Genomic DNA, 23,259 nt, shown 5'->3' on the forward strand with positions numbered 1-23,259 from the left:
AAAGAATATTAAAACCATTGATCTGAATTAATTCCGTGCTAGTCCCTGCATGCAAAGAGCTGCAGATGAGGGATCTGATGAAACACAAAACTGTCAGCCTGAAAGAAGGAGACCCAGCCAACCCCAGAGATATGTGCACAGTACTTAAACATCTGTGGGGTCACTGCTGGGAAAGAGCTGACAACTGCCAAAGCTTTTGAGGAATTAAATTACTGAAAAGTAGAATTTTTGAGGGACTGGAACTATCTCCTGATTGGGAACCTAATTTGAAGCAGGTAATAATCTCTCAGGTCAAGTTTTTTCAATTAAATACCACAGATGGAGAGCTCATATGAGAACTCACATGAGTGGAACAGCATCAGGAACAAGTGCCCTTTTGTATGGAGGTTTTCCCTAAATACCAGTGTAAAATATTTTTTGTGTGGTTGCGTATCTTCTGTAGGACAGAAGACATGGCTCCTCCCTCTTCACGCCCTTTGAATGCATAAAAACTTTTCCTATTGATTGCATTGTGGAATTGATTTGTGGTTTTCCTCTGTTAGTCTGTTTGTTGGGGTTTTTTAAAAGTTCATATGTCCAGGTTTTTTTGCTTAACTTAGCAGAAAGCAATGCTTGCTTTTCTTTTATATTTGATTTGACATCTATTGCTGTTCGTGTTACTCAGCTTGAGATGAGTTGCTGTGATAGCCAATTACTTATGAAAAGTGTGATCTTTCGTTTTTTCATCTGTCTTACTCAGGGAAACGGGGTTACACTTACAGATAAGGATAATGTATCAGGATTTCTAAGTATGCCTAAAATAAGCAGGAATATCTAGAAACTGGGAAAGTAACTATGGCTAAAGGCACAGAGACATTTACAAAAATTATAACTTCAAACATAAAAATCACCTTCTTTTGAGATTTAGTTACAAATTTGCCAACCTGAAAATTTACTGCACTGCTAACTAGGATACCACTTAGTAAATTGGTGTATAGAGGAATTTATTTAATGAAATAAAAGGGATAGTTTTTTTCTTCACCTATAGCAAATCTGCTAAATATGGCTGAGATTTATTACTGCACCTTATTGTTAAACAAAAGCCAAGTTTCAGGACATCCTCCCAGAGGTGGAAGTACAGTAGGAGCAAATCCTGAGTATGTTGAATTGTGCCTTTCACAGATAAAGGCATTTTTCACAGCACAACTTATGTCTTTCCAAAAGCCTGTAAAGAAGTGGAATACATATAATCATTGAACATATTACAGAATACAGGAAAACTTGTACAACCACTGGAGCAGTCATGCCCAGATGGCATTCATAAAGCACAAATGAAACACATTTACCCAAATACACTCCTCCTTCCTTTGCAATATGCTTCTTTCCTAAAAGTGATAGCACTGTTTCAAACTTGAGCATGTTAAGAAAAAATGTCAGTATTATTGAACTACCTCTTTGTGGGGTAGCTTCAAATTTAAGTCTGTACCAAACATTTTGGATTTTGATGCTAAATTTTACCCAAATATTTCTTGTTGCTATTTTACTCACCAAAATCATCTGACATTATCACACAGTTTTCATCGTTATTTGCAAAATTGGGTTCATTTGGAGCCCAGGCAACATAATTCACTGGGGTGTCATCCAGCCATCTGGAAGAAACAAGGGGACAGTGTCTGCCAGACAGACATCTCAGCAATCAGCCAGTCACAAGGTCTGTTTGGGCAGAGGGCTACACAAGGTATTAGCAGTGACCAGAGGGCAAAGGCTCTACATATCCTGCAGAGGACACAGCCACAGCATTACTGCTGCTCTCATCTGTTTAGTACTACCATATTCCAGGCAGTGTATGGACATCCTTTAAATCCCAGAAAGGTGTCCTCCTGAAACTCTTCTATAAACAGATTGTTAAAACAAGTTTCCTGACAGAAATTTCAGAAAGCTGTTGGGTGAGACACTGCTTATGCTTCTTGCTTCCAGCTCACATAACTTGAACCACTTGGGGTTAATTTGATTTAACGCTCATATACATTTTATCAAAACCTCCTGGCCCTTTTCTGTAGCCATTGGAGATCTGGTCAGAGTAAATCTCACCCTTAGGTTGATGTCAAAAGTGGATCAGGTAAATAATATCCTAAAATATCCTAAAATGCTTCCTCTCACTCTCTATGCAGGGTTGCAGTACTCAGTGTAAGACATAAAGTGAGCTGCATTTTAGCCATTAATTTTGATTGTGTTTTCTCTCCCAAATTTGGAAGGAAAATGCATTTCTCTGCTTAAATATAGAAGAATGTAACACTTCTGATCTGAGACAGCTCCTGAAAACTATCCAGAACTCAGTTGCCCAACAAGTTTCATTTAACTTGTAAGATGACAGTGCACACGGAAGTGCTCCCTAAGAGTGAGATGAAATTACCATCATTTGTTGTCCATTACATTTTCCTTTACTCACCTGAATCTCTGATCAAAGCTGACAACTAAGCCAATGAAATATGATTTTCCTCTGTGTTTTGTGTACATCTAAAATAAAAGTAATTAATAGTTAAGCAATAAACTGTTCCTCAATGTCAAGTAAAAATCTGAAAGCCAATTAACCATGCCTGTGATTTTTTTCCCCATTTTTTTTAGAATTTGAGCCTCATGTAAGGATACTGTAGGTTCAGACTCAGGTTTCAAGCAAGCAACAGGTATATGTGGAACATCCTGGAGTGAAGAGCCCTCTGTACAGGAAAGCAATTGTCACTGTGCTGAACACTGTATACATTAGAAGAGATAAGCAACCCGGGCCAGAACTATCCTTCACTGCACCTTTAATATTTGCATGCCATTTTCCTCTACCTATTAAAAACAATACTAATTTTTTTACAGGTCCGGAACAAATCTGTTGCTCTATAAATAAGTAATGTAGGACAATAGCTCAGGACTCCAGCCTTGCTAAATATTTAGTATGTTCCCTCTATTTTATCATCTGGTCTGCTTCAAAATGCAACTATAATTAATAGGCTTTCTGCTTACATATTGCCATAGAAATCGTCTTTTGCTTTCTTTCTCAATGACAACAAGATCTGCAAAGTTCTTCTGACAAATTCTCCGTGCTTCTGCCATATGGACATGTTCTTTGCTGAAATAGTACTGCTTATTTTCATATATAATCCATCCATCACTGGTGAGTTGATAGTCTGAAAGATAAAGAATCGTATATAATATTTTCCTATCTGGTCTGTACAAAGTCTGAAAACTGTACAGTAATCTTTGTGAAAGAGAAAAGAAACCTACCAAGTCTGTAGTTTGCTTCAGGCTTTACCAGTGTACCTGTAAAATAAAAGATTGTTGTAAGCAACATCCTAAATAAAATAAAAAATTTCAGAGAGACTTGCTTTATGTAGTTTCACATGCTTTGTAAAATAGAGGGAAAAACCAAACCCATCAAGCAAACTATGAATTAGCTAATGCATTTTCAATAATTTAGAGCACATACTGCCATATTAAATTATGTGTATAATTTAGAAACATTTAGCTAATGAAAAATATGTACTTTACAGTAATGTATCTTCAAAAGCACTGTATCAAAAAATCCAGGATTCACAGTAAACTTGTAGTAGGTTAAACAAATAAAAATTTATTTTAATATTTTCACTTGACATGCTATGATTAATTTTTTTAATATTCTTGGGACTAGAGCCAAATAACATAATCCAATATAGTAAATTCTAAATCTTGCCTGCATAGTAGTAGACTACCCACAAGTACTGAAAACTTAATGCTGGTTTATTGCTAATATCAGGTGTAACTTCCAGTGCCTCAATGAATTCTTGCTTTCCTGATGACTTGATGTCTACTAGGACAGTCTGTTTTAAAGAGTCGTGGAGAGCCAATAGATATCAAACCCAAGTTTCTGATTACAGGTTGGAGGAAGCAAATTAGCTGTTGCTGTTCCCAGAGCCAGCTATAGCCTCTCAAAGGAAGTTCTGCTTTCACAGGAATGCCTGTTATTTTGTACTTCTGGACTACTAATTCTCTTGCTTGCTCCATTTCTACTATGGTTGGATGGCGAGAAACACAGTGTTATAGAAATGACAGAAATAATTTGATGAGAAATAAGCAAAAAAAAAAAAAAAGAAAAATTAAGAAAAATTATTTTGGGGTCTTTTAAATGCTTTCTTCTTAATTATTGAGAGAACAATAGAACTAAAATTATTTCAATATCTTCAACATTAATTTATATACTTCTGGTCATTTTATTGTTCAATGCTAACATAACTGTAACATTCATTGTTTTCAAACAGCTGGAATATCTTTTGTAAATGTGTGTCTTAAGTGAACATAAGGTAATTCACTTCTGAGCATGTCTTCTCTCATATTGATCATCACATAATCTAGATTCACAATTACAAGATCAATTTCTTGAATTTTTCTTGCTTTTGAAAGGTCATCTAGGATCAAGATAAGCTGATCAGAGTCTTTGTGTTGTGGTTTCTGAACTTCTGAGTAATCTCACCAAGAGCAGAGAGCCACATCTGTCCAAAGCAGCATGCTCAGTGTGCCCGAAAGGGCTGCACAGGATGTGCTGCTTCAAGCTGGTGTGCAGAAATCGGGGCTTGGATGGTGTGTTTGTGTGACTAATCTACCAAAAGGGAACAGTGATTCTTCCTTTCTGGTTAAGCAATTTTTCAATGTTACCATGGTGCCTCATTCACCCTTCAAGGGTTTTGTTGGCAGTGTCATCAAATATTAGATACACTCAGTGTTTTTATATAACTGCTTATCCCTTCCCCTCTCTATTGTACACCCTAGTAGTTCCCAGTGTGCATCCAACTTTCTTCTCATTTCAAGAAGGTTTTAAAAATCTCCTTCTCCATGGAGATGCATACAAACTGTTTACAACCAGGAAGCAGGGATGTAGAAGTAGGACTGAGTACTCAAAACAAGTTCTTTCACTATCAGCTCTCACTTGAGCTCTTCAGCCCGAGCAGACCCCATTTCCATCTCCTGCTGGTGGGCACCCCAACATCTGTCAGGTCCATTTTGTGGGCCTGGCACCAAGTGTAGGAGTCTTGGCATTGGGACTCTGCTTCCCAGGCAAAGCTGGTGGATGCAGGAGTTCACCAAGGTTACACCAGCCTCCACTTTTGATTATAGTAGGTTTTCAGAGTTGCTGGTTCCTATAGCAACTGATCCCTCTCTTGGTTCCCATTATTTGTCTCACAGTGGGAAGCCAAGCTCTTGTCCCTTTTGTAGGAAGAACTCTCTTGTCCAGCATCTACAGCTATCCTGGGTAAGCCTGAAGCAGACAGAAATAGAGGGAGGAGATGGAAGGAGAGGGGATAAGTACCTTTGCTTTGCAAATTTATTCAACCCATGGCAGAAAGAGATAAAACTAGAGATGAAGTAGTCGGGACACTAACATCCTGCATCCAAGGACAAGAGAAATATCTCAATTCATTCTTCTTGGTTTATGTGTTGCCTTCATTGCAACTGGTTTTAAAATGAACAATTCCCAGTATCTTTCTTCCATTCAATTTGTTTAAATCCATAAAATTTGCTTTTTAAACTTGGGTTTATTGCTCCAATTAAATGGGGAAGTAATAATACCTTTTTTTGTTTCACAAATCCAGTTAAGTAAATGTTCACACCGCAAGTCGTTCCAGCGCATTTGGGGTGATCTATTAAGCATAACACAATGTTCAAGTTCACCATGGTTGTTGGGTTCATTTTCATCCCAGTTCTCATAAATTACCTGTGTTGGAAATACATATCAATTACTGAGTGATTCGACCTGAATAAAAGTAATTGAGATTACCATGGTGACACAACTTCAGTATCTCATCATCTCAAGTACCTTTTTTACCAGATCAGTAGGAGTTCAAACAGACCTGAGAGGGCTGTGAAAGTCATGCTGGTCAGGTTACTTTCCCCACCACTCCCTGAAGAAGGTGCAGAGACTACATAGTATAGAAAACCTTTTATTTGATGAAAGAGAAACTGATAGGCAGAGGGAGTCACATTTATCTTGTTTTGTGAAAATTGTTGGCTGGGCTTCCCTGTACTGCCATACAGCAGTGCCCGTTTTGGGGTGCTCTGTCTAGGAGCACAGACTGCCAAAGGTGGGGTATGACATGGTACCAGGGATGAAACAGAGGCAATGCTGTGCACTGCAGCTATTCAGCTACTGGATAAAGAGCTGCCATGCACCTGAGGAAGGTTTAATGGGGAAACCATATTTTTACTAGAAAATGGACACATCATGAACCAGCCATAAAATAGAAAATTCAGAGCACAAAAGACAGAAGGACTTGAACATGTACACAGGGGAAAAAGTCCATGGGAAGGTTGTGAGAAAGGAACGAGCAGCATTGGGGAGGATGTGAATGAGGAACAAGCAAAGGAAGAAAAGGATAAGAAAATGCAAACTAAAGGACAGTTGTGACATACACGAGGGACGATGTGACACACATACAAGAGCCAATCATAAAGCATAAAGTAGCATGTGCAAATAGGCCTTAACCAATAATAATTATGCAAGATCATGTGTGCGGAAAGCAAGAATTGTATATTGGGGACAGTAGTTTATCAATAAAATGGCTTCTGGTTGATTCACACTGAATCATGTAGAGACCATTGTTTCTCTCTGCAGTTTAAAGAGATTGGAAAAAAGGCATAAAAAATAAGAAATATATATATTCTGAAAGACAGAAGGTCAATTAATATCCAGCAAATAAATACTCACAGGGGAGCCATCGATCCAGGCAAATCCTTCATCAGGATTTAAGAGAAACAAACCGATCCAGAAAGCCTGAGTGTTCAGTCCTTTATCCCTAAAATAATTCGTACCAGAGAGATATATGAACGTAGAAAGAGAGGCCAGGATATAAATCCTGAAAAGCATAGAAACATGCTGCCTTCTATCACACCTGAATTGGGACCTGTGGCCCAAAGCCAAGCTCACTCCCTGCGCTCTGTCAGGGGGTTTGATGCTGCTCTGTCTTGGGCTAAGACTTCCCATATTTAAAAATAAGTTAAAGTGATATAGTCCAGAGCCATCTCAGGCTCCCATCCCTGCGGATGCAGCACAGCTCCTGGTTGTAGTATGAGTTCAAAGACAGAGGCTTTAACAAAAATAAATCATAAATAGATGTTTATTTAACTAATAAAAATAGCAAAAATTTATTTTCAACTGCTTTCATTTGCTTCTTAGCCCTTCCTAAGAAGTTTATATAATAGTTCATGCTATTTACCTTTTCATGGCTATGGACCAAATAAAAGAGTCTTATTTAATTCACTTCATAACACAAAGATTTCTTTCCACAAAAATTTTATACTCTAAAGCAAGAGATTTAACAGGCTAGTAAAACCACATTCAGCGGCTCACAATACTAAAAAAAAATTAAAATTAAGAAGGGTAAGATCACAAAAACTTCTTAATATGAAAGTTTTAACTCTATTTGAGAAAGTAAACCTCAATTCTGCACTATGGGAAACTGTTTTGGTTAAATAACTGTATTTTATGTGTCATTGACATGTCTTGACATTATGAAATACAATCAGAATATAGGTCTAATTTGAGGGGAAAATAATGTTACAGTTTATACATCATGAGCAAGACATAGCCATCTAAAGTGCTCCTAAAGGTTAGTTACTATGAATTATTCTTTGATTTCAGGAGTCTTCAGTTTATAGTCAGAAAAATTCCACACTAAGTCCTTGAATTTTGGTTTACATTACACAGTAACTCAAGGGAATTTTTGAATGAGTTGGTTAAGTAAGAATTGCAGACTGTTACAAAATGCCAGTTAGAGCTGAGTATTTTATTTTCTCCCTTTTGGGAAAGGGACTAACATGTAAGAAGTTGAGCAGATCTAGAGAACAGCCTTGCTAAAACCTGTGATGAAAATTTCAAAAATATTAAAGCCTCTTTGAAATACTAAAGTTTGGGGTTTTTTTAAGCAATGTTACAGTATGTTATTTCCAGAAGAAAAATTTCCAACGTAATTTAAAAATTGGTGGTTTTTATTCACTTACTTGTTCAGCTCCAGATGTGTTTTAAGTAATTTTTATTTAACATAGCAGGAACATGAAAAAGAATTCTTATGCAAGTACTCACGAAGCTAGTTGCCATAATAAAACTTGATCTTCTCTTGTATTGATTGTGACCAGATTTCCACCTATTTCTCTACAGAATTCTTCAGCCTCAAACCAAGACTTCTTTTGGTTTCCCTCCCTCACAAAAAACTGTTGAGAACAAAAAGTAAAAATAAATTAATAAATTTTCAAAGCTTATAAAACATATGTAATTAAATTCAGCATCACTTTAGTATTCCTTTACTCTTGAGCGAGACAACATGACACCTTTCCAAGCCTTTAATATTGAACATTAGAAATGCTAAGTGTAAATATGTTTTTCTTAGCATCATCTATTTTAAAATGAGGCAAAAGTAGTATAGGCATCTGAGGAAAATAAAAGGTATCGGAATGCACAGAGGAAAAAAAACTAATCTATAACTTAATTGGAATTTTCACCACTGGAAGGTTCAAAAAAAGATGGAAAAGCTCAACCAAGGTGTTTCACAGTAGAAAGCAGGAGATTTTTGAGAAAAGGAAGGGGAAGGGTAAGTCTGTGTTGGACTAGAAAAGATAGTATGGATGCAGAAAACTGTTTGGCAAAGCGTGGCCCCCAGATGAGGAAGAGGTTTTTGTAGTGGGGTGCAAGCACGCACACACAAAATACACTTTCTGTCATGAAGAACATATATTCTTGGACTAAGGATGTGTTTAACAGGACTAAATGCTTGACATTTTATGGAAATTATAATTATTTGGTAAATGGCAGAACCAACGTAATGATAATTACACATGACATAGAAGCTCAGACCCTTGTAAATACAGGACTAAAATAATCTCTGGTCTCCCAACAGGCAGAGCCTCAGAAAGAAAGTGAGAGCATACTTATATAAAGACATGGAAGAACAATGCTGCATATTTATTTACTTGGTCTATTTTGCCTTTTCTTTCATTTTTTCCTTTGCAAAAAGGAGAGCTTTTTAAGGCATTTTTAGCTAAATCAAGAGAATGCTCGAAAGCTTTACTTGCTGAAGACTTGCCAACTAAATGCAGATCCAAAAGTATCACTATGAGTATCACGTGCTGTGTGAGAAAAGGTTGTCAGAGGGGCACATTTTCTCTCTGAAACACTGTCCTATGCAAATGACACTTACAGCTCTTGAGATGCAATACTACGTTTTTTCTGAAGTTCCAAACTCCTGGAAGCAAATAAATTAGGTGAGGTTCTCACCTGGAATTTAGGTAAAAGAAAGCATATTTCTAGCACTTTGTGTTCATAATTTTCCCTTGTTAACTTTTGTTATATTTGGTGGATTTTTCCCCCATGTTTCCTTGCCCTTTAATACCAAAGAAAAGTTCATTCCCAAATAATGTCCCAGCATCACGGTGACCACGGCACTGCCCCCTGGGCTGCCCCATGCTGAGACTCCCACTGAAGGTGGACACACACTTACTTTGAGGCATGAGTCTGCCTGGGAGGCTCTGTCCCAGCCTTCGGCACAGGTGGCCACAGGGACCTCTCCTGGAGAAGCAGGAGGTGGCACTCCTGCTGCCCGCTGTTTGCAAAGATAGTTTGATGTCTTCTCACAGCTAACAACATCCCATAATCCAGCTGCAATTCCAGTTCCCATGACAACACAGCCTTGCTCTCTCCCTTTGTGATGTGGAAAAGAAATGAGTAAAACCAAAGCCTTAACTGCTGTCTAAGGAATCAGACCTTTGTTTCTATTCATAGAAGATTATGAAAAGGAAGGTGCAGATTATGCAGATTAAAAAACATCCTGGATATAAAACTATTTTTAATACCACCTGTCAGAGGCCAGATATGGGCCAATGAACTTCACAGACACAGCTTTGCCAAAACCAGAGATTTGCAGCTTCAGAAAACAAATCTTCCTTATCTTGCCACCCCAGGGAAATCACAGGGAGGGTGGCTCTTGATTATATTTACATATGTAATAGATGACCTGACAAGTACTTTGGAGTTCTCAATATTCTGGTAACTCAATTTCAAGAAGGGTGATGTCAAGTACAACAGGTTTGTTTTAAGGCAAAACTAGCTGTGTGAAGGCAAGAGCTCACAGGTAGCTGCTAATCCGGATTGCTGAAATGCCAGACAGCTGCAGGTTCACTGCTCATTTCTCACATATGCACACTGGGGGTCAAAAACCTGTCCAGAATAATTTTTCTAAATCTGATGTGCTGCTGTTTACTGGTGTTAAAAATGGTGAAAAAAATGAGACCATGGACTTTGTTAACTCCTGCACAGTATTGCCTTCAAAACCTGTCTCTGTACACCTTGGCAGGAGGCTGACTTACACCAGCACCTGCAGCTCAGCTGTGACAGTGCTGGTTGCACTGGTGTCAGACACAGGTCTGATGGTGCTGGCCACCTGCACCTACAGGCACAAAACATAGTGCCCACTCTAATTTCTAACCAGGGGAGTGAAAGCACAAACCCGTGTGAGTCACAGCTGCACTCCTGTCACAGGGGTTGAGCCCATGCAGAGCTTACCTGGCATTGCTGTGTTCCAGTGTGTGAAATGAGGGGTTTCTCCATCAGTCCACCTGAAATTCCCTTGTTCTTCTGTGTCTGAGAGACCAATCCAGAAATATTTTTCAGACCTCAGGCCCGTCAGACTAATCAGAAAGGTTTGCTCGTTTCTGCAGTGGGAAACAGTGTTCATTCACAGCCTGTTACCGTGCAATATTAATCTAAGTGATACAAACAGAGGCATGTAAACATGACCCCAAAACAACAGCTCCTCGCTGAAGTTCAGGCAAACCCCTGGTAGTCTTTAAACTGCAGTCATGAGGGACAACTTTCTCCTTTCAGCTGAAGGCAACTGAAAAGTCACAAATTGCTGCTCACATGGGCTTCTAGTCTTATTCTACCTTTTCACTCTCTTTCCAAATCTTTGAGGTGCCTCAAGCAGACCACCAAGACAAGACTAAGCTGTCAGCTTTGCTACCCATCACCTCCGAAGTCATGGTCCTCAGGGGCCATGAAGCCTCTGAAGCCTGACAGGGATGTAGGTAGATGAGAGATGATACATTCTGGCTGTGGGAGAGGGCAGGTTCTGGGGAAGATTTCCTATATTTTTTCAGAATTTGGCTTAGAAGGTAGTTTAGGAGAATATAAAGCTTTCCTATCATAATGAGAGACCACTTGTGAATAAGTAGATGAAAATTGTAGTATCTACTTTCCAACAGAAAAAAAACCCAACAAAACAAAACCAAACCAAACCAAAAAAACCTCACCCACCCACCCATCTAACCAACCAACCAACCAACCAACCAACCAACCAACCAACCAATCAAATAAAAACCCCAAAACCCCAACAAAACCAGAAGTTGCTTTAATTATGAATTGAAAGATAAGAGACAACTGTTTAATTCAAGAACCCCTCAAATCTGAAAATTGCTAGAATGGATTGAGTAGATAGCCCTAAAACATTGAGGCATTTGTTTTGGTTTTGGTTTTTTTCTGCATGGATAAACTTTGCATGCTTTTCTACAATAAAATTTTTGAAAAGCACTGATAAAACACTTTGACAGGTTCAAAAAACAGAAAATTTTTGCAAGTTGCTCAATTAAAAGCATTGATTTTTTAAAAAGTAATTTTCCCACCTGCTTTCCACGGTAGCTAGATAAGCTTTGCTCTGTTCACATGTCTTATTTGCTTCTGAGAATGTCAAAAGTGCAGAACCCACCAAGTAACAGTGAAAACCATATCTTTTCCAACCCTGTGACAAACATAAGATTTTAATGTGCAATAGAAAGAGATTTCAATGTAGAAATTTCTCTGCTCTTCTGTTTCTAAATGTTCAATGCTCAATTTGTTGCAGCTGAGTTTAAAACTAAGATGAGACTGGGCTGATGTGTTAATAAATAAAAGCTATTTTTTGATGCTGTTCACTCCTACAGGAGGCCTTTTTGTTTAAGAGGTGACATTAAGATCTTAGTTTTCATCTCTTTTATGCATACATAACTTTTCAAAGGAGGTTGTGACTGTGCTATCTGCAGTAGCTTTCCAGTGCTCTGTAGGGATGGGATTATGCAAACTGAGTCTATAAGGAGCCTGTGATTCATTCAGGGGGACCTGCAGCTCCTGCTGTCCAGAGCTGCACAATCAGACATCATGAAATACCAAAATATTGCAATATGGAAATGAATTCACAAACAAGCACAGCCCCCCAAAGCTGCCCATGTCACTCCCAAGTAGAATGGGTGAGGACATTTTCTGAGCCAAGAGGAATCCAGACAATGTTTGTTTTAAGGGAGAGTGGAAAGGAGGAATATCAGTAAAACAACCCCACTTTTCCTGCTTTTACAGAGATTTCTGCTGACCAATACAAATACAATGGTTTTCTGAATCACAGGGTGGTTCATCTGGGAATGGAGGGCAGGGCAAGGCAGTATTCACGTCCATGTAAATGAACCTCAACTTTCTTGAGAATTTTCAGATAAAAATGAAAAATGCACATATATTAGTAAATTGCTAGCAGGAAGAGACCAGGTTGCCTCAACAGTAGATTTTCTATAAGATACGAAGACAGTATCCAAAAGAAGCAAGAACTAATAAATTAATTCCTCTGCATTTTTTTGAAGATTATTATTTATGAGAGAGCAGTTACTTTCTGGCAGCCTGGGTCCTCAATTGTCTCTTTTTCAGTGGATTGTGATGAAGGCTTCTTTTTACAGATGTAACCAAGTTGCTTATTGCAAACATCATTTGCCCAGTATCCATCCTAGAATAGCAGGGAGAAGGAACAAATGTCAAAAAAGGGCACTCATAAGCATAACTAGTATTTTTTCTCTTTCTTCACAAGGCAAACTGGAGATTTATTTTAAAAATTAGACACATCTGTTTTGAAATGAAAGAAGGAAAATAACATTTTGAAGTCTTAGCATTACTTCCTGCCATAACTTTTAAATGAAAGGGTTTGTAAAGATCCATCTCATTTGGGGCTAATGGATCTGCTTTTGGAGCAGGATTATTTCACTACACTTCTTGAAAAAAGCTGAATTAACTGAAATAATGCACATCTGATAGGGTTGCAGTAAATCTAACTATTTTATCCATCAAAGAATCTGAATATGATTGACTACTTTAAAAAAAAGAGCTTTCACCTTCCCCCTTCCCATACCCCCACGGCCCCCCATAAAACCTGGTTCAGGATCAGTTCTTTTAGTGCCTAATACTGGCAAACATTAACATTATTCTATGACTTAAAAGTTCTCTCAGTAACAGCATGTATTTCATACCATCATTTTCAATTTGTTTCTGTCAAAATTCATGACACATTTTGTGCGTATATGCGTGTGCATGCACATGCAGGTAAATGTATCAAACAATCACATCTTCTTAGAAAATAAGGTTTGTGAGTCAAGCAGTCAGAAATACTATAGAATTTTACATTATTTTTTTGGCAGGCAGATGATAGGTGAAGAAACATGCCCTAGTGCCAGTTGTCTGCACCTTGATGCCATGTCTCAGTGACATGAATCCCCTCAGAGGGACATAATTGTCTATCTGATTGGAATACGAGATATGCAAATAGCACCTCTGGTACCCACACAGGGTATCAACTAATTCATCCCCATTTCTCTCCCAGAGCTTAAACTTTGCTGAAACCAAGGGAAAGAATTTAATGCAAAATTTATGGATCAAACTTTTCACCAGACAAGGAATTTCAGAAGGGAGTAACTAGAAAAATGCTTCCTCCCTTTCTGATGTCTCCTGACCTCTGAACTTCTCTTGTGATTTAGACCAAATTTTGGAGCAAAACTATTTCAAGATAATGTAACGAATGATACCTTAATAAGCACACAAGTAAGTGATTTTGGGTTGATGCAGTTATTAATTTGCATTGCTGTAAAATGAGTGCATGTCATACCTGCCCCTTCATAGCGACGCAGTCCTCCAGACCGTTTGTGTAGGTGGGATGCCTGCGCTGCCATTTGGTGAATGTCACAGGAGTCCCATCACTCCACTCGAAGTAGAAGTGAGCCTTCACATCATTCAGACCCAGCCACAGCTCTTCTGTTGGCTCTGAAGCATGACAAGCAATAGATTTGGTTACTGTCCACTGTGCAGTGAACGTTTCCACATGCAGAACAAGCAGGGACTGATAAATTTGGCATGTGGTACACAAGAGGTGGTCTTCGCGCTTTTATAAAAATGCTGTTTCCTCTCAGATCTCAACAAGAGATGTGCTGTGGAAAAAACATCAGATTCCATTCAGAAATGCTCATTTTAATGAACACAAGGCTCTTTACAGCTGGCAGAAGATTTTTGCAAACTTCCTGTGATTCAGAACAACAAAATGGTCCCGAGCATGAAGACGTTGAGTGGCTGTGAGTGTCCCACCTCTCAGGAGATCATACTGAGTCCAAGGCGTGAAGACGCCTTCCAGTACATTAGAGGACTGGTGTTGGCCCATCAGGTGTGTTCACCAAGGCCAGCATCTGCAACAAGTGTCAGGACTGGTTACCACAGATCCAAGGAGTATCAGAAGTGAAAAGATTGTTTTCTTAGAAGGATATATAGCAAGAGGTTAGCATCAGCAAGAGGTTTGAACCTCAGCAAGAAGTTTATTTTCTAGATTTGTAGCTCAGCCTTAAACATAGAATATAGGTGCCGAAAGTGCAATCATTAGACATCTTTATGTGTCTCTGGAAAGAAAACAATTTTTTTGTTTTCTTCTCCTCCTTTATAATGTTTTACAATGTGCATTATTTCTTGATAAACATAGATATTGTTCTGTATTTATCTAACAGCAACAACATAAAAGAGTGTGGTAAGCTGGATTCAGTCTTTCACTTGTGATATGTCAGAGAAAGCATTAATACTTAATTTGAAGTTGAGCTTTTATGTCACCAATGGAGCAAACACAATACAGGCCTACATATATACTCACTGTAATCAAGCTGTGACACCAGAAAGCTGTATTCAGCAATGTTGTGAACGCTTGCCAAATCTCCATCTTGCTTTTTACATGAGGACATAGCATCTTCCCATGTTTTGGGGTCCCGGTGAATGCTGTAGCAGTGACCTGCATATGGCCACCAGCCATCTGTGCACTGAACAGGCCTCAATTCCCCTAAAATCAGAACACAATTTTTCAGAGCAAGAGGAAAATAAAGGACACTAGGATGAGGTCTCTTGAGTACTCTTTACAAAAATGGGACTATATGAATAAACCTAAAGCTGTAATTGGCAATGCAAAATACATTCAAATTAAAAGCAAATATCATTAAGGCACAATATGTATGCTAAATATGTAAATAGAATGAAGTATTCTTAAACAGACAACCACTTTAAAATAACCACATTGTGTCAGAAATGCAATTTGAAAAAATCATCTGTGAGGAAAGAGGGACCAAAGCTGACATCAGCCTCTCCTCTCTTTTTCCCCCACAGCCACTTGGTCTCGTGCTGCCAGTGGTGGCTCACATTGAGCTCTGCTTGCTGGTCTATGGTTTCTTGCAAACAAACATATTTTTCAGGTATGGAAAAGCATGAAGCAATTCTTTGATAACTGCAGGTCAGTAAAACTTGCAAATTAGTGGAGACTGTATATTCTCTCAGTAGTTTTTTATAACTTGAATTCTTAAAAATGTACCTTAATCTTGCTTTAAAAATAGAAACCTGCATTTATTTTTAAGGCTAATAATGAAATAAAGATTCTCTGAAATGATTTCTCTACTTCCTTTATTTTGACTCATTCTTTAAAAGTAGCTTTTACAATATTCCCGTGTGATAGTCTCCAGTGGGTCTCTCTTGCATGGGATATGTTCAGAGCCATGCTGGTGGGTTGGGATGGCCCATGGATGCAATAAGGTCTGTTTCAGTGTTGTTGCTGCTCCTGCTCTGCTCATATGAAGCCAATGCATTGCAAACTGCGGACATCAGACAGAGGAGGATTTTTTTTCATGAATATACAACTAACTGCAATTATTCATTTGGAGAAAATGTAAATATTTCTACCTCATTTATGCAAGTATGTCTTTTGGCACTGGTTACCATGACAGAGCAGCTACTATCTGTCTTCCAAGATTGAATGATAGAGTGATGGAACAAAATAATATGAATGTTTAATGCACAAAGGGAGGAAAAGGGCAGGATATAAAAGTTTGTGTGTCATGTATAGCTGTATCTTTCAAAGGTTTCTAACATCTTGGTTGAAAAATAATGTTGCAAACAAGTTCCTCTGTCTAGAAGTCAGATAAAAACCTTTCTTTTTATTTGACTAACCTACCTTTGGGCATAATGTCAGGTTTTGAACTGATGATTCTCTTTTTACAAATGTAGCCTAGTCTCTGGTTGCATGCTTGGTTTTCCCATTTAGCATTCTTTCTGGGATTCAACACTCCACAGATTTTCCCGGGGAGTAGGAAAGGACTTCCTTTAAGTAAGAGAGAAAATAGAATCTCACAGCAAGAAATTACTAAAAAATATTAACATAAACATCATATTACCAGTGGAAACATCTGATTTTTGATTCCTTGAATGATTAATGGGAAGAAGCCCTCCCCTACAGGATAACTGCCTTGTAATTTATAGGAGCTACCTTTAGTCAATGCATTGAGAGAGAAATAATGACCCTCCATTGACTTTATTATCAGGATAGTACTGGGAAATGTCTAATTCTTTTCCTGACATCCTGGTTCTCACAGGAAGAACAGCTGAAACTGGACTTTTATCTTGTGTCAAAAACTTCCAAACTTTAGAATATTGAGTTTTAAATTATATTATCCTTCCAGTATATTTCAAGAGTTTCACAGTTCTACTTTCCTATGAAATAGCTTTTTTCTTTTCTGTTGCAGTGTGTACAAACCTCTGTAAGCAGCAGTGAAAATTTCCTGATACAGAATTTTTGAAAACTTAGAGGTGAGTTTAATTATTCCTTTGACACCTTGTAACTTTTCCAAATCAGGAGAAAGCTTGGAATACTCATGGCAAAAAGCAAACACAGAACCAAAAAAACCCCAAGCAGCAAAGAGAAGAGCTCTCTATGTATGAGAAACGCCTCAAACCTACCCCATCTCTCTTCCTCAAGTGGCCTGGTGCAATTTTGCATACACTGTTGAGGAATTATAAGCTGGTTCTCTAAGCTTCTCAATAGCATTTAGAACTTCTCCAAAAAACATAGCGCTATTATTTGCTAAATATTTTGCTACTTTTGGAAGATGTTACTGATATTCACACTCGTGGACAACATGTTATGGAAAATTCTGATCTTTGATGTGCAGGGTTAGGTATCACTCCAAATAATACTCTGTTTTCATAAACAAGTTCTCTGTTTAGATAAGAAAATAGAATAATATGGTATATCTGATATCCCCTGTGAACTTTGCAATTTGAAAGTGTTAGTCTTAAAACAGGGATCTAGATCTTCAGCTGTTGTAAATCAGAATGGGCTTTCCTGAAATAAAATTAGCTAGTGCAGTTTTTGTTAGTTGGTGTCTTATCAGAATTCATTCAAAGATTACAAAATAGATACAGCTCTTACCTGGAGCCCAGTTTAAATATCTGAAAGGGCTACCCCCAGCCCATTGCCATCCACTGTTGAAATTCAAAGCATTCAGTCCAATCCAGAAGGCAAAACCAAATTTTTTAATTAGCTCTGAATTAGAAAAAAAAAAAAAAAAACAACACCCTCAGTTGTAGCTCTCTATTCTTATTCCTAGTAAGATCATCTAAAAGAAATTAAGTAAGAAATTCATATTTCTTAGTTTAAACCAGCCCCAAATTAGTACTTTCTTCATTACTGAGATGCACTGATTATAAAGAGTAAAATTTGTAAATGAATCTATATTGATTTAGCAAAGATCTTAGTAGGGCAAATTAACATCTTATTTCACTTATGTAAATAAGAGTTTATTTTTTCTCACTTACTTTCATTAGAACATAAGAGATCTAAAGAAACCCCTGGTTTTCATTGAGTAATTTTGCCAAAAGTTTTCTGTAACAGCTTTCATGGAGTAAAACAAAAGGACAATGTGTCAATAAGTTTTTTCCAGCTCTTTTTCTATGTGAGTTCTTTCTAAGCCTCCTTTACATGATTCATAATGAAACAGATACCATCTGCACCTGAAATTCACTGGAGTTATTTGTAATTTATCTGTGCAAATGTGTCCATATTAGGGACAATCTAACCATCATCATGTGCTCTCCTGAAAAGATTAATAATCATTGAAACACAGTGGAAAAAGGTAAATTTGAGGACCAGCCCATAGCCCTGGTCAGGAGTGAGTGCCCTTGCACAGAGGTGAGCTGAGGAAATCCACCCCCTGGAACAGACTGCAGGAGCTGCAGGAGCTCCCATCTGGAGCACAATGCTGTCATGGGGACATTTCACTCTCAAAGAGGTTTGTGGCCAATCATTCATAAAAAACCCCAGGTAGTGGAAAGGCAGTTCAGACCATCCCCTTTTTGGTGGCTGCTGAACCACCCCAGAAACCCTGCCTTCTTTCTTTGCTGAGGCAGATGACAAGGCAGCCAACTTCATCACAGCATATTTTAAGGTCTTCTTCTCTATCCTTTTACCTCCGATATATGCTTGCTCCTGAGACTCTGTAATGCTTAGTAGTTCTGCATTTTGCTGCTGACAGCTTTTCCTTGCTTGGTGCCATGTTAGAGCTGATTCTGAGTTTATCTGATAGTGAATGCCAGTTGAAACATCTTCTGTCCAAAATCTTTCTGTGTCATCTGGAAGAAGTGACATAGAGCACTGTTCTAGTGGACTCACATACACCAACTGTAGCAAAATAAAGTGTGTAATAATGCAAGTTCTCTGAAGATGCACCCTATTAGCTGTCAGAATCAGAGAAAAATAAAATCAATCTGGGCATCAATTTACAAAAATATGTAATTTTTTTTATATAAACATTATTTTAAATGTCTGTGATTTTAGAAAGGATTTAATTGTTTCCCAATACTTGCTTTTGAATTTTCTCATACTGGAAATGCAATTCTAGGTAAACCAAACATATCTATTGATTGAAAAGAAGAGATTCCAGTGTAAAGCAAGTGTGTAGGTAAACTATGACCCTGGAGGCTCTTCATGCCTGATGGGCAGGAACTCCCTCTTAGGTCACTGTCAAGAGAAACAATTTTTCCAAAAATGGCAGAACCTGGCCCTTGACAGCTTGAGAAACAATAAAAGAAGTCTGTGTAGCACCAATATATAGCTCAGCTGCTGTTTTTGCAGAGCAACTCAGAAAACTTAGTGAAACTGCTGTGTTATTGGGAAGGCCACTGGTGATACCAATGTTTGCCTCCTGAAGTGGAGAGATCCAAACATAAGTTCAGTGCAGAAGATAGCACAAAGGAGGGAGAGTAGGATAATTTTTACAGCAGCATTTTTGTGTAGGCTGGCAATAGGAAACTAGAATAAGATAGAAAATTAAAGGGAAAAAACTAGAAAATAGAAGTTTAGGTGAGGATTGACTATAGGGAACGCCTGAAGAATGAAGAGAAATAGGAATTTTTTGAAAAGAGGGTGAAAGTATAAATAATAAGAGAGATGTCTAAATTCATGCTGTTCATGCATTTAAATCCCATAAAATGAGGTGTCAAAGAGCGTCTTCACCCCTCTGGTTCACAAAGAGAAACAGTCACCTCCAGCAGTTGGGTCAGAACATGTCTGGGCTGAACCAGGAACCTGGTGGCACCTCTTGCTCTCCATTCTCTACAGAGAGAGCTCTCAGCCATTGGGACGATGTTCAGTCAGGTGATTTTCATTTGGGCTGCTCTAACAAGGTCAGTCATGCAGGTCTGCAGCTGGTAGCTCATAAAGAACCTGGTAGCTCAAGAGATGGTTTGCTCAACAACATTTCATAACAAGTTAATAAATAAAATGCAGGACTTACTTGTTAGTGGGCAAAATCCATACAGTTTGTCAGCATCAAAATCTGCAGTTGTCGCACACCAGAGCCAGCCATCTGACCTGCCAGCATCTGTGCACTCATTGTACTGCTTATCTTTGTACTTGAAAGGGAATACACAAGGCTGTCCATTGGCATTTCCTCGTAATGTAAAAGTAACTAGGGGGAAAAAATGTTAAGAGAACATGAAAATAATAATAAAATCATAAATCTCACTTTCTAGTAATGGATCTGTCTATCATATATTTGTTTATCTAAATTGAGAACTCAATCTTTTAAAATTAATTTTTATTATAATTTCCTCCCTGGTGTAGCTAGAGATTTTAAATAAAATTTTTTAGTAAAGTGAGAAGTTTAAATACTGTGGTTAGAATTTGATATATATACACTGTAGGCAAGTCAAATTCTGTGATGAAGAGTTAGTGATACATTGTGGTTCCTGAAGAGAGAAAAGCTACAAGTAGAACTGAAACAACAGTGAGTTCACTGCATTGTTCACAGCTAAATAGGTTTGCTTTATTTGCTTGATCACTCTATCCATTACCACTTTTCACCACTTATTCCTTAACCGTTGAAACAAAAAGGCTAGCTGACCAGAGAGAATACAGACCAGGCTGTCACGAGGATATTTACACAGTACAAATTTTAGGTTTCAGTTGCACATTTCTCGGCCTGGAGTGATCTTGCAGATTCATCCTGAACTCAGACTCCTTTAAGGTTAGCAATGTTCCATGCTTTTAAACTATCACAGTATAATGGGAATGTTCTTTTATCCTGAAATTTCTGATATAGGCTCTCAATCTCACATTCATGCAAACTCGTTCCTCCACTTAGTTCTCCATACATTACTGCCTTAGCATTTCTCTCTATAGCTATACCCAATGACTGATATAAATCTTCAGATTAGAACTGTTCTTCTAATTTGGTGAGGCTGGAGGGGAGGAGCCAGTTCTTTATTCTCATACCTCATGTCGTGGGGCAGAAAGAGAAACTCGCACAGCTATCATGAAAACATGTAAATCCCTTGACTGATCACTGCATCATGGGTGTGAAGAGGAGGGTAAAAGGAAAGAGGTCCATGCTTTCTTGTCTTTCATTTCCCTCCCACATAGTGCCATCTGATATAATATTCCAGTTTAAAGATCCTGCTCTTATTACCTCCATTTTCCCAACATCCCTACACAACCCCTCTTTTATTCTGTGACTCAAGAACTGTCAGTGTACCTAACATACTCTTTAGATCATGTATCAAATCTGATAAAAAATACAAAATGATCAGTCTATGCATTAAAACTGTAAAGCTGCCCAAGGTAAAGCATTTTCATACCTAGTTTAATACAAAACCAACAGGAAACTTACCTGATGACTGTAGTGAATATTGCACGAGGGAAAGGAAAACTAGAAACCTGGAGAAGCTCATTGCAAATGTGACTTGCTCCTCATTCTTCTATGAAAAGTTGGACTAGAAGATTGGCAATATATAAAAATCCTTCTCTCTGTGGATAGTAACGGGTTCTTCTCTGTGTCAACGGGTTGAGGGATAAAGCTCTGTACTCTAAATAAGGAAATGTCCTGTCACATGGTATTTTGAAATAACTGGAGTGCACATTGTAAACACTACTCTCTTTGAAAAGCAAGTCCCTTCCAAAACTGAAGTGTCCCTCCTTGTAACTAGAGGTGTAACTTTTGCTTCTTCCGTGACATTGCTAGTATTAATACAGGTTAGTTATTGGGGTGCTACACAAGACAGACCTGGAAGAGCAACTTGAGAACTGGGGACAAGAAACCTGCAGTGAAATACCATCAACTAAAACCCTCCGTTTTAACCCTTACATCTCAGAAACAAAGGGAGGAAAAATCCCAGCACTTCCAATACATTGCAACAGTGTCACAGCACTATGTATCTAGAAGAGAGCAAACTTTACAGGATCTGCAGTTTTCGGTGCATTATGAGTTCTTGCTCACTTTGAGGCAAATTTAGCATTGTCACATTGGTTTATTTGATCCCAGTTTGGGGCTGGGCTGTTCATAATTGCTTGTCAAAGATCTGAAAAAAGTGAAGATGTTCAACACTGTAGGCTAGTGGTAAGCTTCCCTGTAACAGAAAGGAAATTTTGCCTGGAATAATTTAATCAAGCAAAAGGATGTGTTTATCTATCTGAGAAATTCCTAATGAGGCTGTTTCAAGACAAAGCCAAACACAAGCTAAATTGGAAAAGCTCCTTTTAATGTGTTATCAAAGTGCTCATCTGAAGACTTGTTTTTGCATAGCAACTCTTGTAAAAATATGCTGCAAAGCCATAGTGGCAACAGTCCTGCTGTTCCTTCTGTTTATTTACATCAGTGAAATTAAAAGAAGTTGTGATAGCAAAATTGAAAAAATCAAGAAGTGAAATAGCTAGTAGTGAGATATATATAGAAGCTGAACAGTAGATGTCATAGGAGGAGCAACTATCATTGCTTTTATTTTTAAAAGAGTGTTGTGGAAAATTATTGCAAGAACCAGGCAAACTTGTTGACTTGGCTGTTGAAAGTAGTAAGAGAGAAAAACATTTTCTGAAGAAAAACATCTGGATTACAGCAAATGTAGGAATTGAAAGAATTGTTTAATAGTAACTATTCTATTTGCAGGTCACATGAAGGGAGGGCTTAGTTTGAGCAAGGCTTGCAAGAATAGGTCTAAGTCATAGAGCTGAGTGGTGCTACAGGCACCAACGTGGTGAGGCCCAAATAGAAGCTGAGTTTCCTGAGTGAAAACATATTTCAGATACAACTAAAATAACAAAATTAAATCACTCTGATGTAGGAAATCCCAAGGGAAAATACCTGGAGGACACAATTCCTGCCCAGTTCTCTCATTTGCCTCACAAAGTGGCAGCCTGGATCTGGTTCAAACTGGGCTTTCTTCCCCCTCTCCTGTAAATGGATGCTTCTGAGGATTCTTCCAGGGCTACAGTGATGGGGAAAGATTAGTGCAGACACTGGCATAGGCTGAAAGAGGAATTGAGTGCTTCAGAGCCCTTTCACATGACCAACCAGCTTCATGCCAGTTGCAAACCTTTTGGGGTCAGTATCCTGTGTGCTGCATAGCACCTTGTGCAATAACCTGTTCTCAGCAGTGTCCTACACTCTTGCTTGTATTTACAGCAAGAAAACTGTTGTTCAGTGCCTAGGAAAGAAACTTCATTAATTGGGTTTTTTCTTTTATTTTTCCAACTTTCCAGCTTGCTCAATAGACTCAGTGCAGCTGGGGGAGGCAGGTTGTTTCCTGGGGATATCTGCTAAGCACTATTTCTCATGAAGTGTTTAGTATCTTAATTGTATTTACAG

General features: G+C 38.2%; 1 protein-coding gene across 1 annotated transcript in view; it reads right to left on the reverse strand.

The window, feature by feature from the left end:
• LOC138106299 (macrophage mannose receptor 1-like) overlaps positions 1–21,458 on the reverse strand; it is a 34,334-nt gene extending 12,876 nt beyond the window's left edge. Inside the window, exons 1-19 of the mRNA XM_069006699.1 lie at positions 21,289–21,458; positions 19,915–20,088; positions 18,590–18,751; positions 17,553–17,666; positions 16,299–16,445; positions 14,958–15,140; positions 13,935–14,089; positions 12,672–12,785; positions 11,665–11,780; positions 10,550–10,698; positions 9,489–9,688; positions 8,078–8,205; positions 6,704–6,791; positions 5,569–5,713; positions 3,253–3,288; positions 2,992–3,155; positions 2,429–2,496; positions 1,528–1,628; positions 1,065–1,204 (exon numbers count right to left, since the gene is read on the reverse strand). Coding sequence (XP_068862800.1) covers positions 1,065–1,204; positions 1,528–1,628; positions 2,429–2,496; positions 2,992–3,155; positions 3,253–3,288; positions 5,569–5,713; positions 6,704–6,791; positions 8,078–8,205; positions 9,489–9,688; positions 10,550–10,698; positions 11,665–11,780; positions 12,672–12,785; positions 13,935–14,089; positions 14,958–15,140; positions 16,299–16,445; positions 17,553–17,666; positions 18,590–18,751; positions 19,915–20,088; positions 21,289–21,349 — 2,445 coding nt within the window. The 5' untranslated portion in view covers positions 21,350–21,458. The remainder of the gene's footprint in view (positions 1–1,064; positions 1,205–1,527; positions 1,629–2,428; positions 2,497–2,991; positions 3,156–3,252; positions 3,289–5,568; positions 5,714–6,703; positions 6,792–8,077; positions 8,206–9,488; positions 9,689–10,549; positions 10,699–11,664; positions 11,781–12,671; positions 12,786–13,934; positions 14,090–14,957; positions 15,141–16,298; positions 16,446–17,552; positions 17,667–18,589; positions 18,752–19,914; positions 20,089–21,288) is intronic.
• Positions 21,459–23,259: the final 1,801 nt, after the last annotated feature.

Source organism: Aphelocoma coerulescens, chromosome 2 (genome assembly GCF_041296385.1).
Source record: "Aphelocoma coerulescens isolate FSJ_1873_10779 chromosome 2, UR_Acoe_1.0, whole genome shotgun sequence".
NCBI lineage: Eukaryota > Metazoa > Chordata > Aves > Passeriformes > Corvidae > Aphelocoma > Aphelocoma coerulescens.